This window comes from Hevea brasiliensis, chromosome 2 (assembly GCF_030052815.1).
Source record: "Hevea brasiliensis isolate MT/VB/25A 57/8 chromosome 2, ASM3005281v1, whole genome shotgun sequence".
Classification (NCBI taxonomy): Eukaryota; Viridiplantae; Streptophyta; class Magnoliopsida; order Malpighiales; family Euphorbiaceae; genus Hevea; species Hevea brasiliensis.
In genome coordinates this window covers 115,780,805-115,797,969 of record NC_079494.1, presented here as the reverse complement: position 1 = coordinate 115,797,969, position 17,165 = coordinate 115,780,805, and the positions used below count along the sequence as shown (strand labels likewise).

General features: G+C 36.2%; 2 protein-coding genes across 2 annotated transcripts; both read left to right on the top strand.

Annotated features, from left to right (window-relative positions):
• Window positions 1–1,846: 1,846 nt before the first annotated feature.
• Window positions 1,847–3,901, top strand: LOC131175804 (uncharacterized). The gene is made up of 3 exons (XM_058140391.1): window positions 1,847–2,365; window positions 2,481–2,673; window positions 3,105–3,901. The coding sequence occupies exons 1-3, from the start codon at window positions 1,949–1,951 to the stop codon at window positions 3,671–3,673; spliced, it is 1,179 nt and encodes a 392-aa protein (XP_057996374.1). The 5' UTR covers window positions 1,847–1,948; the 3' UTR covers window positions 3,674–3,901.
• An 11,765-nt stretch (window positions 3,902–15,666) lies between these two features.
• On the top strand, window positions 15,667–17,044 carry LOC131175805 (protein ELC-like). The gene has a single exon (XM_058140395.1). The coding sequence runs from the start codon at window positions 15,836–15,838 to the stop codon at window positions 16,844–16,846; it is 1,011 nt and encodes a 336-aa protein (XP_057996378.1). The 5' UTR covers window positions 15,667–15,835; the 3' UTR covers window positions 16,847–17,044.
• The last annotated feature ends 121 nt before the right edge of the window (window positions 17,045–17,165 follow it).

The following is a 17,165-nucleotide window of genomic DNA, read 5'->3' as shown; positions in this document are numbered from 1 at the left end:
CATTTTTTTTTTTTTTAGATAAAAAGAGAGGAAAATAAAGAGAAGAAAGAAAAATATGATAAATTTATAATTTTATCTAATATATTTAAAAAAAAATTTTAGAAAATGATAATTTTATAATTTTAATTTATAATTTTATATTTTTATTATTTTCTCTCCAAATTAAAAAAAAAATAATAAAAAAAAAATAAAAATTATTTTTTCCCCTCCCTTTACTTTTCCTTCATTTCTAAACAAAAAAAAAATATTAATTTTAATTTATTTTTCTTTATTTATTTTCTTTCCTCTCTCTTTCCCTCCTATCCAAACAAAACAGGGTGTTAAGAGTCCTGGACTAGAAGTGGCATCATTCGTCAACAACGTATCATCCAAATCATTCGTCCGTCTCGACGGGGAAGTATTAGTGTTTGACCACCGGATGGTGCGGGTGGTGGCAGCCCAAGCACGGGCGCCTTCCCTCTTGGGTCAAAATGGACAAGCACCGATCAACGGCTGCCACATTGATCACCGACACGTGCCCTCATCACTTCACCCCAAAGGTATAACGTCCTTCTCTAACTAGCGACGTGTGCCTCCGCTAAACGACATCTCCCTGAGAGGCCCGGCTTGGCTCCTCCCTCAAACCCCACCCCACCCCACGCCAAGCTTTCTCTCTCCTGCTCCAATCAAGTAAATGTAACAGTCATATACAGTGGACCCCACCTCCATTCAACTTACAAGTTACTACCTTCACTTTTCTCTAAATTACCATCATATCCGTTTGTCGGTTCCCTTATAGCTTCCTATACACTTCGATGTTTAATCTTGATCCATTGTGCTTTGGAGGGGCATTTTAGTCAACCCATCGGTCTTATCCACCGCTTATACTTCCAGACATGGCATTTTCCATTTTCCATAATCCACACAAAACAACGAGCATTTAGCTTGGAAGTTGGTTTCTCAAAGTTACCCAACGCCAATATGATGAGCGATTCCCAGAGCCTTCCTGGGCGCACCACGTCATTTCAAGAAAGCTACAAGGATATATTGGGAAAATAACGTGGGGCCCATATCGTCACTATATCATAACGTGGCATCGAGTGACAACCACAGGAAACACCAAACGGGTTCCTTCCTCGATAAGTAACCACACCGTACATATTACCCACCAGTGCCACGTCGGATTAACACGTGGCTATTCACTCCCAGTCAGCAAGCTGTCGCCTTCGGTCCTCTTTTTTTATGCCCACGCCTCATCTTCTTCTTTTTATCGTCCTCACTCCTCTCATACCCAAAAGCCAAATTGCCATCTCTCACTGGTTTTCACTTTTCTTACCCGTTACCGGCCACAACGTCGCCGGAAAATTGAAGCAAGCAGCCAGAAAAATGGAGCTCCCGGTGACAGATTGTGGTTTAGATTACGGAAATGAAAGCGTGACGTTATCGTGCCGTCGCGTATATCGGAACTTTAACCGTTTGTAGAAACCCTAAGCAAAAGCGACGTGACTTAGCAGAGTTTAGAAGTTATTCCAAGCTTTGTCTTGTATATCGGAGGCAAAATAGTATATAATATCGGAGGTATAGGGTAGCTGTTTCAGCTTAGAGTCTCGAATTTTGTTAAACGAACTTTATCATTGGTGAAATTCTGGATTTCCGTGTCGATTCGATCTGGTGCATCATTGGTGGTCATTTCGATCGATGTGTAGAGTTTAAACTTGTAACTAAACTTTTGGATTTTCTTTTACGTAATTACATTTCTTCCTCAATTTGTGTGCTGAAGGCGAAGAGTTGAGAAAATTAATTAGTAGAAGGGCTGTTGAGGTGGTAGTTTAGCTACTAATGATCGTGATCAAGTTTTTTTTTTTTTTTTTCAAAATGAAGGAGAAAATTTGATAATACTCTGTTGATATTGTTGGTGGGGCGAAGGCTGAAGCGTTTGTCGTGTTGTTGAATCTTGATCAAGCTGATCATGCCTTTTCAAATGAAGATCCAGCCAATCGATTCATACCCATCTGAAGAGCTAACTAGGTTGGAGCCGGTAAAGCCAGTGGTGAAATCGCGTCTCAAGCGACTCTTTGAGCTTCAATTCCTGAGAAATTCCGCCGCTGAAAAAGTCGGCGTTGTTGATGAGTCGCATTTCCACAAGGATGGCGCTAATGGCTCCACTGAGTTTGAGCCGAGCTCATTGTGCTTGGCGAAGATGGTACAAAACTTCATAGAGGAGAGCAACGATAAGCAATCATCCGCCGCGGTGAGGTGTGGCCGCAATCGCTGCAACTGCTTCAACGGGAATTGTAATGACAGCTTGGAAGACGAATTCGATGGCTTTGTTGATTTTGGCGACTCTAATTTTGTTTCATCTGGCGAAGGAATTGAAATTCTAAAGGTAGATAAATTTTGTGTCGTCAGAAAGTATTGTTAACTTGTTATTGTTTCTTCTTTTTTTCTTTTTTCCCTTTTCGATGGGGCGTTTTTGGTAATATTTTTCTGTTGATGGACAGAGTTTGGTCCCCTGTGCAAGTGTTACTGAGAGAAATTTGCTAGCAGACACTGCGAGGATCGTTGACAAGAACAAGATCTGCAAGCGCAAAGACGATTTTTGCAGGAGGATCGTTACTGATGGATTGTTGGCTATTGGATACGACGCTTCAATCTGCAAATCTCGTTGGGAAAAATCCCCTACCCATCCCGCCGGTACTTTCTCTCACTCACTTAAGCCTCGTCTATCTCTCTCTCTCTCAAATTACAAAAATATCTGTTCTGTTTGGTCGCCGGAAGTAAGCAAGAACTATGAATTCAATCAAAGACCCAAAAAAGAAATTTTGAACATAGGAATTGGGGGAAAAAAAGCCACCTCCCTCTTATTCAAGTGGCAACTGTCTATTCAGTGTAGGAATAATTTTTATTTATTTATTTATTTATCCTGGATAACATGGCAATAAGAGAGAACTCTTTGGAAACCTTCCCTTGGATAATTACTTTATAGTAGTTATAATTTTGACAAATATAATTTTCCCTTGTTTGTTTCCTTTGAGAATTTGAGGGAATTGCATATCAATCTGTAGCCTAACACAAACTATACATTAACAAATCCTGAGAATTGGTAGATTTTGTTGCGAATGCAGGTGAATATGAATACATAGACGTGATCGTCTCAGGCGAGAGACTGCTAATTGACATTGATTTCAGATCAGAATTTGAAATTGCTCGATCAACCAAGGCCTACAAATCTCTCCTCCAATCTCTACCCCACATCTTTGTGGGCAAAGCCGATCGCCTCCAGAAGATCGTATCTGTCGTATCAAATGCAGCGAGGCAGAGCCTCAAGAAGAAGGGCATGCATATTCCACCGTGGAGAAAAGCCGAGTATGTCAAAGCTAAGTGGCTTTCTCCTTATACGCGAGCCATACCGACTGTTTCCTCACACCAACCTGAACCCAGGCCTCAAAAGGAGCAAACTTTGGTTCCAAAAGGGATGAACAATTTTTCACCGGGGAGCGGCGAAGAGAAGGACTCCGTGGAGGATACTGAGTTGGGCGAGCCTGTCTTTTCCTTGTCATCTGAAAGTTCCGTGGAAGAAAAGAAGGAGACGGTTGTGAGAGAATGGAAACCACCTGAGATTAAGCCCAAGAGTTTTCAGAAGGGGGTCAAGATCGTGACCGGTTTGGCTTCTGTTATTGAAGACGAGCCATGAAATTTTGGTCTTTTGCTTTTCTTCTTTACATCTTCTCTTCTTCTTCTTCTTCTTCTTCTTCTTCTTCTTCTTCTCCTCCTCTTCTAAATTTTGGAGATCGGATATCATATGTGATATAAACCAATCAAAATCCCCTTCTGCTTTTTGTGTAAGGGTCTGATTTACTAATATCAATAAAACTCTTGCTGTAACAATAGTATACAGATAACGTAATTTGTTCTTTTTTTTATTATATTTTTAACTCTCTGTCACCGTTTACATTTTATGGATCGAAGAACAGCTTTTGAATCGATGAGCTCAATTGATTCTGTATTTTGTTCTAGTCCATCCCTGTTTTTCCTTTTTCTTCTATATCCACAACCCCACCACCAAACTAAAAAGAGAGAAAAGAAAAATCAAGTATTACCGTCTGGTTACAGAGGAGGATCTAGGGTCGGGGAATGAAGAAAGTAAACGTGGAAATGGTAATTCGTTTTGTAGGACTTAATTTTTTTCATTCTCTTTTTTATTGAATCCTGGTCGTATTTCATATCCGTTTGGTGATTTTCTAACCTTTCTCAGGTTGGAGAAGAACGGAATTTGATGATGAAGAGAGGACAGATTTACTCGTGCAGTCCCGAGCTTCGTGAGGTGAGGTCTGAAACTCGGGGATAAAATGATTTTCGGTTATAGGCTATGACTCCTCTATACACGTCCTTATTTTCTCTGATCCCCCTTAGGTTGATAATAATGTCAACGAATTCTTTGTTGCTCTTCTAATGGTCTCTAATGGATCTTATTTACTTGCAATTGTTTTGGGGACCCTCGTAATCAATGACAAGATCTGGGCTTTGAGTCACCTTGGCGATGATGACAGCCATTTTTTGATATGAATTAGAATTTGGTTATTTGGTTCATCATCTAGATTCTGTTGGGGCCTGGGGATTTGCCAATGAACACCCTCTTCTGCTCTCAGTGCTATGAATGTTCATGTTATAGATGATGCCAAAGAATCGTTTTAAAAATTTTTGTTTCGGTTAACACAAGCTTAATATTTTCATGGATTTATTATTATAATGTTTGATGTCCCTATTACGATTATACAGATTCCAGACGCGTATTAGGACTTTGGATCACCGATCTCCATCATAGGTATGCACACTTGTTCCTATTATTTTCATAAAATAAAACCACAAATATTCAAAGATAATTTTTGTCGCTTGAAATTAATCAACACGCTTCGGATCGCTGCATTTCTTTTCCAACCAGCCGCTGCTGCCCGCCTTGCAAGTAAATCAACTTCAATTGCATTTGTTGCGGGAAGCTTTCATTTTCACACACTGCATAATTTTCTCATATCAATCTCCACCGCTTTCACCCTCTTCCAAATTAAAATTTTGGAAGTTTTTATATATATTTTTTTAATAGTAATTTAAATAATAATATCACACAAACTCGAATCTCTGTACTCTTAGCGCTTTTTAAGCTAGAGCGTTAAATAGATACAAGGGCCGAAAAATAGATCAGATGCGTTGATGGGTGAATTTTTCTTATCCCTAACCACTGGGGCAGACTCGGCTTTTGCAATACTTACTGCGAAAATGCTTCAAAATTGTCGTTTCTGTGCCTGGAGGATCCACACAGTATCTGGGAAATTGCACCAACAGAAGCTGTCTGTAATTAATTTCTTTTCTTGTATGAAAGTAAAATCTTTAATTTGTCCTATTTCTTCAAATTTCAACCGAGTTTTGTAAATTTTTGTGGTCCAACGCGTGGCAGTAGAATATTGAAGGCCAGTTGATGTTGATGAAAAAGTGAGTCGGAAACTTTGTTAGGGAAAAAAGGAAATAAAAATAAAAATAATAATAATGTATAAATTATTATTTTTTATTTAGATATTAAGAAAAAAATGTGGTGAAAAAATAAAATTTTAAATAATAAAATATTTATTTTATTTTTTTATTTAAAATTAAAATAAATAATTATATAAATAAAAATAATTTATTTATTTTCTATGCACTTTATTTCTAGAATTAAGAAAAAATAAATAATAATATTTATTTTTTTTACTCTTTTTATTTTTTTTTTATTTTTAAATAAAATATATTTTTATTTTCTTTCATAATTTTTCTTTTCCTCTTATTTTTCTCCTTGATGATCAAGCATAGCCTAAAGCTCTATAGCCATTAATTGATTTGTTTTTATAGATAGCAACATCTGAACTACTCGTTTTGAGTAATCGGGTCCTCTTCTCTGTTAATCCATCGTCATCGTTATCATCAACTCTTGTCGAGGCAGAGATATATATATATATATATATATGAAATAGACAAAAACACTTTGCTAAGTTTTGTAAGGTAACATTTTTAACTTAAATTATGGCCATTAGATTCGTTTTGTCTTTTTCCTTGATGCCTGTTTCCTATTTAAGAATTGTATTGTTACTTGTCTACTTGCCCTGTGCATGGTCCATTTCTCGGTCTCTCATTACCATTCAATTTACATTTTCAATCATTTTTCATGTACATGCACTTATCTCGAGTAAAATATATTAAAAAATTTTAAATCCTCTTGACCTTATTCGCAATTATTTTTATGATAATATTTAATACTTTAATTAAAATAAAAAATAATATTATTATTTTTATATTTAATTATTAATTTAATAATTAATTTTATTAAATATTTTTATTTTAAATTAATTAATAGTTACTGAAATATTTACTTTGAAATTTATATATATTACATATTGAACTCAAAACTTTTTTTAGGGTTTTACATTAAAAATATTTTTTATGAAAAATATCTTTTATGAATAATTTTTTATTATTTATTTATAATATTAAAATAATAATATATATTTATTTTTTATATGTATAAATATATTTTTATTTTAATAAAATTATTAAAATTTAAAAAATAAAAAATAACTTATTATTTTAAAGAATGAAAGTCATTTTCTTTAAAAATAATTTAATTTTTTTTTAATCAGTAATATATATTTTGTTAATTAATTTTTTAAATATTTCAAATATCAAAAAATATAAAAAATATTTTTTAAAAAAATATTTTCTATAAAATAAATATAGCATAAATTTTAAAACTTTTACATAATAGTGGACTGCTCCATGGCCTTTTGTAAGAGAAACTGAAATAGTTATTGTACTCTTTCCAGTAAGTCAATCATTTTGTATCATGCCATTGCCATACATCCACATCCTGCTTAATTACCACAGTAAACCAATAATCTCCCATAAAATCCAATCAATCCAAATTAATTCCATCGAATTATTAATAAAATTCTTATGGTAATCATTTAATTATCAATTTACTCAGTGCATAAATATATATATATATATATATATATATATATATTTTTTTTTTACATTTAAAAAAAATGGAAAGAGAGGAAAGGAATATTTATAAATGTAACACCCCAAAATTTTATTATTTATGAGTATTTTTGGTATTTTAATTTTATTTGAATTTTAGAAATTTTTTTGAGATTTTTCGGATTTTAAAAAAATCGGGTTCGATTTTCCGAAAATATAAACTTTGATGATTTTTAAAAATTAATTTAAAGACCACGTGGCAAAACTAAAAATATATTTGGAGTCTACGTATTTTTCTGAGTTTTACGGAATTTTTCGAATTTTTGGACCTCGCTTTCATTCCGAGGCGCAGTAAAATTCAAAATTTTGTATTTAATCGAACCAGCCGAATCGAACCGGACCGGATTGGACCGGTCGAATCGGCCCGGCCCTTTTCCTTCTTCCTTTTTCTTTCCCCGCGCCCTCTCCCCTTCTCTCTCTCTTTCTCTCTCCTCCCTCCCACGGCCACCGCCTCCTCGCTCCTCCTCGCCGGCCGCCCCACTATCCCAATGGCCGCCTGAACGGCCGGAAACGCCGCATGAAGTCCCTGCGCGCCGCCAGCTGACTTCCTCGGCCAAATCCGGCCGATCCGGTCACCGATTGGACCGGGTCTTGTGTCCAAAACCATCTACTCGGCGAGAGCTTTCCATAGACACCAAGAACGCCGAAATCCATCGAGCGGATTGTCCGATTTTTGCTCGGGAAGATTTTAGCCCATTTCAACTTTTGGGCTAAATTTCTCGAAAACCGTGAATCTCACGAGGAAACCGAGGCCACCAGCACGCTCCATTCGTCGAGAGCTTCGCAACGACATAAATTTGAATTTTTCCGACACCGTTTTGGTGGGTCCCACGAACCGCGGTGTATTTTCGAGCATTAAATGAGCTTAGAAAATTCTGAAAAATTTATGTACTAACCCCGTGTTATGGGCTTCGTGTAGGTATCCTCGATTCGGAAATTCGATGATTGGCAAGGTGCAAATTTGGGCCGCATGCACTGTTCTGGAAAAATCTCCGAATTGGACCGAGTTTTTGGCTAGCCTCCCATTGTCAGACGTCCCGAGCGCGTTCCCGAAGTCGGAATCGGCAAAGGTAAACCCGAACCTTGCTTTTTCGTAATTTTCTAGTGCTTAAATAGGATTAAAAATCCATAAAATATTCGTGGTTGCTTGGAAAATTACGATTCTTTTTGCAATAGCTTAGTAATATTGCTAAGGACCGCGGGGCAAAGTTTTATAATTTTTAGAGCTTGTTTGGGCGCTTTTTGCAAAAATGATCAATAATAAGGACTAAATTGAAATTTTGCGTATTGTGATGGATGATCGATTTGATGGGCGGGAGAGGCTGTGATATGATTGAACTGTGGATATATGGATTGTGAGTATAGAAGTGTGTTTTGAACCCTTTTTCAGGTTGGGTAGGTCCTAAGTATAGGGGAGACTCTGCCGGATTTTTGGCACGACTTAGGACGTAATTGATTTTTTCTTTGCTTGTATTGAGTCAGATTGTATTAAATAAATGTAATATAATTGTCGTGAGTCGATGCCTTTCTTCCTCTCCGCCTCATTGACCACCGCCAAGTCTGAGTAGAATATTAATTTTAATTATAATTTCGATATTATTATATGTTCAGCATGCCCATGCATCACTTATATGCATATATTTATGTAGTTAAACTCTAGGCACGATTTTTGATGCATTGATAAATGTTAAAGTGCCATGTATGTTGTTGTGGTAATTTGGAGCAGTGTGCGTGCGTGTGATGTGGTGTGGACTATGGATAGGACGGGTAGACACGGCTTGAGTTTTTCGCTGGGACCCGGTCCTTCGGGGTAGACACGGCTTGAGTTCTTCGGGACCCCGATTTGGTATTTAAGTGGAAGTCCGAAGTGAGTTCTTCACGGCACTGTGTTGGATTTAAGAGAGTCAGATAGGGGATCAGCTCTCATATATTATGATTGATGTTACAGGGTGCGTGAGTGCTCCAAATTACCTTTGTGATGTTATGATGTGAAAATGATGTGGATGTTGCATTTCACTCTACAGGGTGCATTAGATTTAGATAGTTATAGAGATTATGGTTAAAATTGATATTTTACTCTGAGTCGAACGCTCACTCATGTTCAAAAATTTTTACAGGCCACAGGAGGATATTTATTTTGGGTTAACCTGCTTTTATACTTCGCAGGTTGTTTATCGATATTTGTGTAATTTTATTTACTCCTAGAATTTCCGCATGTGTTAGCAGTAATTATTTGAATTTGGTCTGTAATATTATTATCATGTTGGACCTGTAAACTTAATATTTTAAGTCTGCTTTGATGGATTGGATGAGGAGCCGAGCTCCCATTTATTATTATGTTGATGAGTATGTGGAGGGTGGTGAGCTCCCAATGGATTGTTTATTGTGTTTACAGGTCGGGTGAGTCGAAAACTCCCCGTTGGAAAGTCCATTTTATGGCCGGACTCTGTCCGTTTGTTTTCTTGAATTTGGGCCCAATGGGCCTTAGAGTTGGGTTAATGAATAGTTAAGGCTTACTACGGCCTGGGGCTTTAGGTGCCCAGTCCTAGTGAGTCAGCCCATAGGTTGGGTCGTGACAATAAATAGACAGGGTGAGTAGAATTTGCATTAAATCGAAAAAAAATCAAACAAATTGATTTAGTTGAAATTTTGGGTTTATTTTTTTTTTAGTAATTTAGTTTAGTTTAAATTTTTATTTTATGAAATTTCATATTCCCAATTTTATTCAATTTTCTAAAAAAATTTTTTAAATTAAATTGAATAGAATAGTTTATTTTAGATCTCAAATTACTAAAAGTTAAGATTAAAAAATATAACTAAAAATTTTGAGTGGCTTAATTCAATTTGAATATCCAATTCGATTTATTTTTTATTATAATTTTAAAACTATAATGGGAGAAAAAAATTAAATACAATAAAAATTTGAAAAAGAGTTTTGGCTTTCCATCAAATTAAACATTGGAAAGGCTCAATTGGGATACGATAAGATTATCAATTATGTGCTTTATAGTTTATAGTAGTAAAATTAAGAGAAGTTATCATTGTAAAATCCTATGAAAACAAAATAAATAAATAAAAAAAAAAAGGAAAGGAAAGGGAAAGAAAAGAATCGAAGGCCCTGACATTGCAGGAGAGGGGACCGCACCGCCCTAGCAAAACTAACGTTAACCGTGCGTATTCAGTCAGAGGCAGAGGAGCGAGAGGTGGTGGAAGAAGCAGAAGAAAGATAATCAATTTTCTTTTCTTTTATTTATTTAATTATCCTTCGAAACAAACAAAATTGTGTCGGTGCTAAGGACACTCGCGCTAGTCTCATTCCTTATCTGATGATCAAAGCATGGCTTCTGCAACTGCTGATGCATTTTGTGTTGCATGTACGTAAGAGATCATAGATCACGCCATTCTCTCCTCCTTCTTCACCTTTGTTTTTTAGTAGAAAAATAGGGGAAAGTGATAACTTGAATAGGAATTGTAAAAGTTACCAAACCGATTCGACCTATCCTAAATTGATTAATTTTTCTCGACTTTGTTCGATCTCGATTTGTGTGGCATGGAGATGAGAAAATCTTTGTCCTCCTCTTGAATCCTAGTAATCTACATTAAAAAATAATTTATTTTTATATTATATATTAATAAATTAAAATGAAAAAAAAAAAAACCATTCCTCCTCTTTCTTAGCAAAAAATTTTTACATGGCTTTAAATTCTCAGAAGGAATTATTAAGTGTATCCAGTGCACATATATTTTCTTTCACAATCATGTGGGATCTATTTTCTATATAATAGGAATGACTCACTTTCTGTGAAAGAGGGAGCACTATTTTTTAGTGCTCCTAGTGTACCTAATAATTAGCCAACTCTCACGGGGCGGAGCCGATGTCACCTTCAAATAGCTTTCAATTTATTTTATTGTTATTTCTAAAATTGAATTTAAATTTATTAAGTGAGTAATATATTTTATGATTAAATCAAATTAAATTATATTTTTGCATTATATATATAAACAATTGAACTCCGCCTAAGTAGTTTGTGCTTAGCCCCAAGCTTGGATAAAGGAGGAGGGTTGCGGTAGGTGACAACCGGCGTAAAAATTTCACACACCCTATGATATGGATTCAAATGATATAAACGTTGGGCGCCCTCTACTAACGACGCGCTACATCGGAGCCCGGTGTAGTGATAAATATGCAAGGGTGTAGGGCATTCACGAAGCGACGCGCCATGCCGCTACCGGGTGTGGTGTTAAGTGAGCAAGGGTTCCCACATCATGGACGGGTGTGGGTAAATAAGTTAGTACATAAGACTGATACTAGAACACATAGTGGAACAGAACACAAGATAGACATAGATTATAATAGTAGATATCATAGAAGGAGACCAATTAGGAAGGAGCAGGATAGCAGGAGGATCTGGGTTGGTACTTGGAATGTTGGATCACTTACAGAAAATTAATGGAGCTTGTGGATACCTTGGAAAGGAGAAGGCGAATATTGCATTCATTCAGAGACTAAATGGGTAGGAGAGAAAAGTAAGGAAGTGGGTAATTCAGATATAAATTGTGGTTTCTGGAAAGGAGAGAAACAAGAACTGAGTGGGTATAATCATGGACAGGACATTGAAAGACGCAGAGAAATGTGAAAAGAGTAGGAGATAGAATTATACTAGTAAAGCTAGTACTAGACGGAGAAACAATAAATATAGTTAGTGCTTATGCCCCACAAATAGGACTAGACAGTGAGAGTAAACAAAGGTTTTGGGAAGATATGGATGATTTAATGCAAAGCATACCGAATGAAGAGAATGTTTTCATTGGTGGAGATTTGAATGGACATGTAGGAAGTGATAGGCAAGGTTATGAGAATGCTCATGGAGGTTTTGGTTTTGGCAGTCGAAATGAGGAGGGAAAAAGCATCCTGGATTTTGCTATGGCATACGACCTAATACTAGCAAATACCTACTTTATAAAAAGAGAGTCACATTTAGTGACTTTCAAAAGTGGGGCAACATAGAAGCCAAATCGACTTCCTCTTAACCAGGAAGACAAATAGAGCTCTATGCAAGGATTGCAAGGTCATTCCAGGAGAGGCTTTAACAAGTCAACATAGGTTGGTGGTCTTGGATGTCAAGTTTAGGAACAATTCAAGTAAGGTCAGAAGAAATAGTGTAGCTCGAACAAAGTGGTGGGAGTTCAAAGGAGTAAAGCAAGTGAAGTTCAAAAGTGAGCTTCTTGAGTCTGAAGTATGGAAGCTAGATATGGAGGCCAATGATATGTGGATACAGATGGCATCAAAGATTAGAGAAGTAGCTAGAAAAGTACTTGGGGAGTCTAAAGGACATGGACCACCCTCAAAAGAGAGATGGTGGTGGAATGAGGAAGTACAAAAGGTGAAGAGAAAAAGGGAATGGTATAAGAAATTACCTAAATGTGATAATAATGAGGCATATGAACAAGACAAGATAGCAAAGAAAGAGGCATAAAAGTCAGTTATCCAAGCAAGAGCACAGGCCTTTGAAAAGTTATATGAGAAACTTGGAACTAAAGAAGGGGAGAAAGATATTTATAGATTAGCAAGGAGTAGAGAAACGAAATGTCAAGATCTCAATCAAGTTAGGTGCATTAAGGATAAAGAAGGAAAAGTGTTGGTGAAAGATGAGGACATTAAAGAAAGATGGAGAAATTATTTTAATGATCTCTTTAATAATAGTCAAAATGGAAATAGCGTGAATATAGATTATAGAACAATAGAAAAGAATGTAAATTATACTAGAAGGATTAGATCTTTAGAAGTAAAGGAAGCACTTAAGAGAATGAAAGTAGGTAAAGCTGTGGACCCAATGAAATACCAATTGAAGTGTGGAAGTATTTGGGAGATATGGGAGTGGCATGGTTAACTAAATTATTTAATAAGATTTTAAACTCAAAGAAAATGCTGATGAATGGAGGAAGAGTATTTTAGTACCTATTTTTAAAAATAAGAGAGACATACAGAGTTGCTCAAACTATAGGGGAATTAAACTCATGAGCCATACTATGAAGTTGTGGGAGAGAGTTGTGGAGCATCGACTACGTCATGATACTTCTATCTCTCTCAATCAATTTGGTTTCATGCCTGGTCGTTCAACTATGGAAGCGATCTTTCTCATTAGAAGCTTGATGGAGAAATATAGAGATGGGAAGAAAGATCTACACATGGTTTTTATTGATTTGGAGAAGGCTTATGATAGTGTTCCAAGAGAGGTCTTATGGAATGCGTTAGAACAAAAGAGGGTATCTATTAGGTACATACAAGTATTGAAAGATATGTATGAAGGAGCAACTACTATTGTGCGCACAAAGGAGGGGACACAAGAGATTTTCCGATCTCAATTGGATTACACCAAGGATCACCATAAGCCCTTACCTTTTTACATTAGTTTTAGATGAACTGAAACATATACAAGAGAGTATTCCTTGGTGCATGATGTTTGCGGATGATATTGTTCGATAGATGAGACACGAGAAGGAGTCAATAGGAAGCTAGAACTTTGGAGAAGTACTCTAGAGTCAAAGGGTTTTAAGTTAAGTAGAACGAAGACAATACATGCATTGCAAGTTCAAGAAGGCCAAACCGGTGATAGGGAAGGAGTTAGTTTGAATGGAGTGGCACTGTCCCAAAGTAATCACTTTAAATATCTAGGCTCACCCTTCAAGTAGATGGGGATGTGAGGAGGATGTTAGTCATAGGATTAAAGCGATGGTTGAAGTGGAGACGTGCCACGGAGTTTTATGTGATAATAAGATTCACAATAAATTAAAAGGAAAATTTTACCGCATGACCATAATGACCGGCTATGCTATATGGTAGTGAGTGTTGGGCACTGAAAGAGTCGTATGCATCTAAGATAAGAGTTGCAGAGATGAGAATGTTAAGGTGGATGAGTGGTCATACTAGACTAGATAAAGTCCGTAATGAAAGTATTAGAGAAAAGGTAGGAGTGGTGCCAATTGAAGATAAGTTGAGAGAAAGGAGATTGAGGTAGTTTGGTCATGTGAAGCGTAGACATACGGAGGCTCCAGTTAGACAAGTAGAACACATTAGGCTAGAGGATAGAAAGAAAAAAAGGGGTAGACCTAAATTGACTTGGAGGAGAGTAGACAAAGATGACTTAGAAGCATTACACATTTCTGAGGATTTAACCCAAAATAGTTCAGATTTGAAAAAGCGAATCCATATAGCCGACCCCAAATTTTTGTGATAAAGGCTTAGTTGAGTTGAGTTGAGTATATATATAAACAATTGACAATTAATGATTAAATTTATAATTGAATTAAACTTATTTTAAATGATAAAAAGTCTTTATTAATCATTTTAATTGATAAATACAAATTTAAATTATTCGATTGAATAATAAATAAATAGTGTCTTACAATTGATAATATAATATAAAAGACAATCTAATAATTTTAATAATTCTCTGCTTTCGATAATGGAAAAAATGTGAAACACCTTTTCTTTGGTTTATATTATAGTTGCTTTTTTGTCCTGCCACATCCTTTTGTTGATGCAATTCAAATTTTCAGTCCAAACTATTATTATGAGTAACACTTTTTTGTTACAAAATTTTTTTTATTATGAATTTAATATATAAATATATAAAATTTACATATTTAATTGATGAATTTTATTGTTACATAATAAATTTTTGGTTACTTAATTTCAAATGTAACCGACTTAATTATATGAAATGAAATCTCACGGATTATTTCACATACTCATTAGTGGGTTTGCTGGAGGATCTTCAACTTCGTTAGCGAGCTCATTTTTCTTGCCTTGAAGCTCGTCACTGAGTATATATATGCAGCTTTTGTACATGGTCCCTGGGTTTAATGTGTTATAGCAACCTGTTCCCTAATTGCTTATTTATCAAAATTCAGGTACTGTTTTATCAAAAAGTTAACAACAACAAACCATGTAGGTTCTGAGACATCGCAGAGTTTAGGGAAAATGGCTGCGTAAAGGCCATCGTCGGTTGGTCACAAGGTAAAATGCTGAAGAAAAAGATATGGCAAAACCTGCATAACACGGCAACGTCCAAGAAAAAAGGGAAATAATAATCATAACAAAGAGAAAGAATAAGGAATGGTGAATTTTGCTTTTGTTAGGCAAAGAGTTGGTTTTGAATGTAATTCTCAAAAAGGAAAACCAAAACCCTTGACCTTATACCTACTTTCCAACTATCTTCTTTTATTCTTTTTTTGGTTTGTTGAAAGATTAACTGTAGGCCATAGCAGAAGAGATTACTTAAAAGATGGATGATTAAAGCTATGTATAAATGGTGCAAGAAACCTGCAGCAAGTTGGGGTTTTGATCTTCTCAGTTTTCAGTTTTGCTTGATTCTGAGAAAAGCCAACCCATCAAATGCAGGATTAAAATATTACGTTTGCCTGGATCTTCTAGCCCAATGACAATTAGGCTCAAGTGTGTGTGGGCATGGTGAGATTCCAATAGCTAGGCCCATTTGCTTGTACCAGGTTGTTCAAGTTAATAGATTGAACCTGCAATCTTGAGCTCCAAGTTTAAACCATGGAGTATGTCTACATTAAAAAACAGTGGTTGCTGAGTCAGATGGACCAGGCCTAATATAATATGTGGGAGAACAGGCAACTAACCAATAGGAAGCTTCCTCAAGGTCAAAAGAAAACTTCCAAGCAGGATTGACTTGATCAATTTTCTAGTCTTTTTATATAGAAGTAAATGGATTTATGTAAAGACTGAGTCTTTGCCAAACTAAAGGCTCTCTCATTTCTTTCAATGGCACCAGCATCTTCAATCAAATTCATTGATACTGCACTTTCTTGTACCAGCCCTTATGCACTATCCTACCCTGACCCTAAACAAAAATGGCTAATCAGAAAACACCTTCTTTCACTAATCCAGGACTATCCAATTTTCACACCTTCCACCGATACATTCACCCACAACGATGGCACCAGCGTGAACCTTCTGAACGCCACCGGCAATCTCCGGGTCTCCAGGTATACCCCTCCTATACCTCTCACCATTTGGGTTCATGAAAACTACCCTTACATGCCTCCTTTGGTCTTTGTATTGGTAAATTCGATGACTCCAATTCATCGAGACCACCCTTTTGTTGACCTTTCTGGTTCTACCTCTTCTCCTTATCTCCAAACTTGGCTATTCCCTCGATGCAACCTCACCAACCTTGTTCGTAAGCTTGTCAAGATTTTCACTCATGACCATCCTTTCATTTATAATTCCCCTGTTGCAGGCTTCTCTCACCCCTCCCTTGTCTCAAGGATGGAGGCTCTTGATCGTCTTTCGGGCATGCTTCACTATGATATGATGGCCTTTTTGGCCAAAAATGAAGAGGAAGTGGAGAACTTGTCTAAGTTGCAGGAAGAATTGATCAAGCGAGATACTATAACTAGAAACATGATCAGTAGTCTTGAACAAGAAAGGTCCAGCCTTAAGGACAATGTAACGAAGCTGACGGATGAAGCTGATGTGGTAATGAACTGGTTGAGAGTCAATGATGCGAACTCAGTTGCAGTGGGACGAGATGAAATGGAAGAGGCATTTGAAGCTGCAGATGAAGAATCAAAATTGAAGATTGAATGTTTGAGTGGAGATCGGGCCATAGAGGATTTGATATATGCATTGGACAAGGCAGTCGAGGAAGGGACAGTGCCTTTTGATGCATACATTAAGCAAGTGAGAGCGTTGGCAAGAGAGCAGTTCTACAGTAGAGCTATGCTTGTAGAACTAGCAAAAGGTCGTCACCTTTTCAGTTGGTCCGCCTGATATGCAAACAACTGCTGATCATCAATGGTGTCCATTGGCCAGCACAACCCTTGAAACGATCATCAAGAATTCCTAAACTTTTTATTTTATTTTAATTCTCATGCCTCACCTTGTTTCCGAGGTCATCAGGATAAGATATGAAATGTAGAAAATCAACCGTTTAAAATCAAATAAGATATATGAATTCTTGTTTGATAAGGTTGTTTGATCTGTGCCTTATTGAATACTGGAAATTATAAAGCCCTATTTATATGTAAAAAAAAAAAAATATCAATATGATTATATGGAAATTTATTAATATTAATTAACAAATATCTAA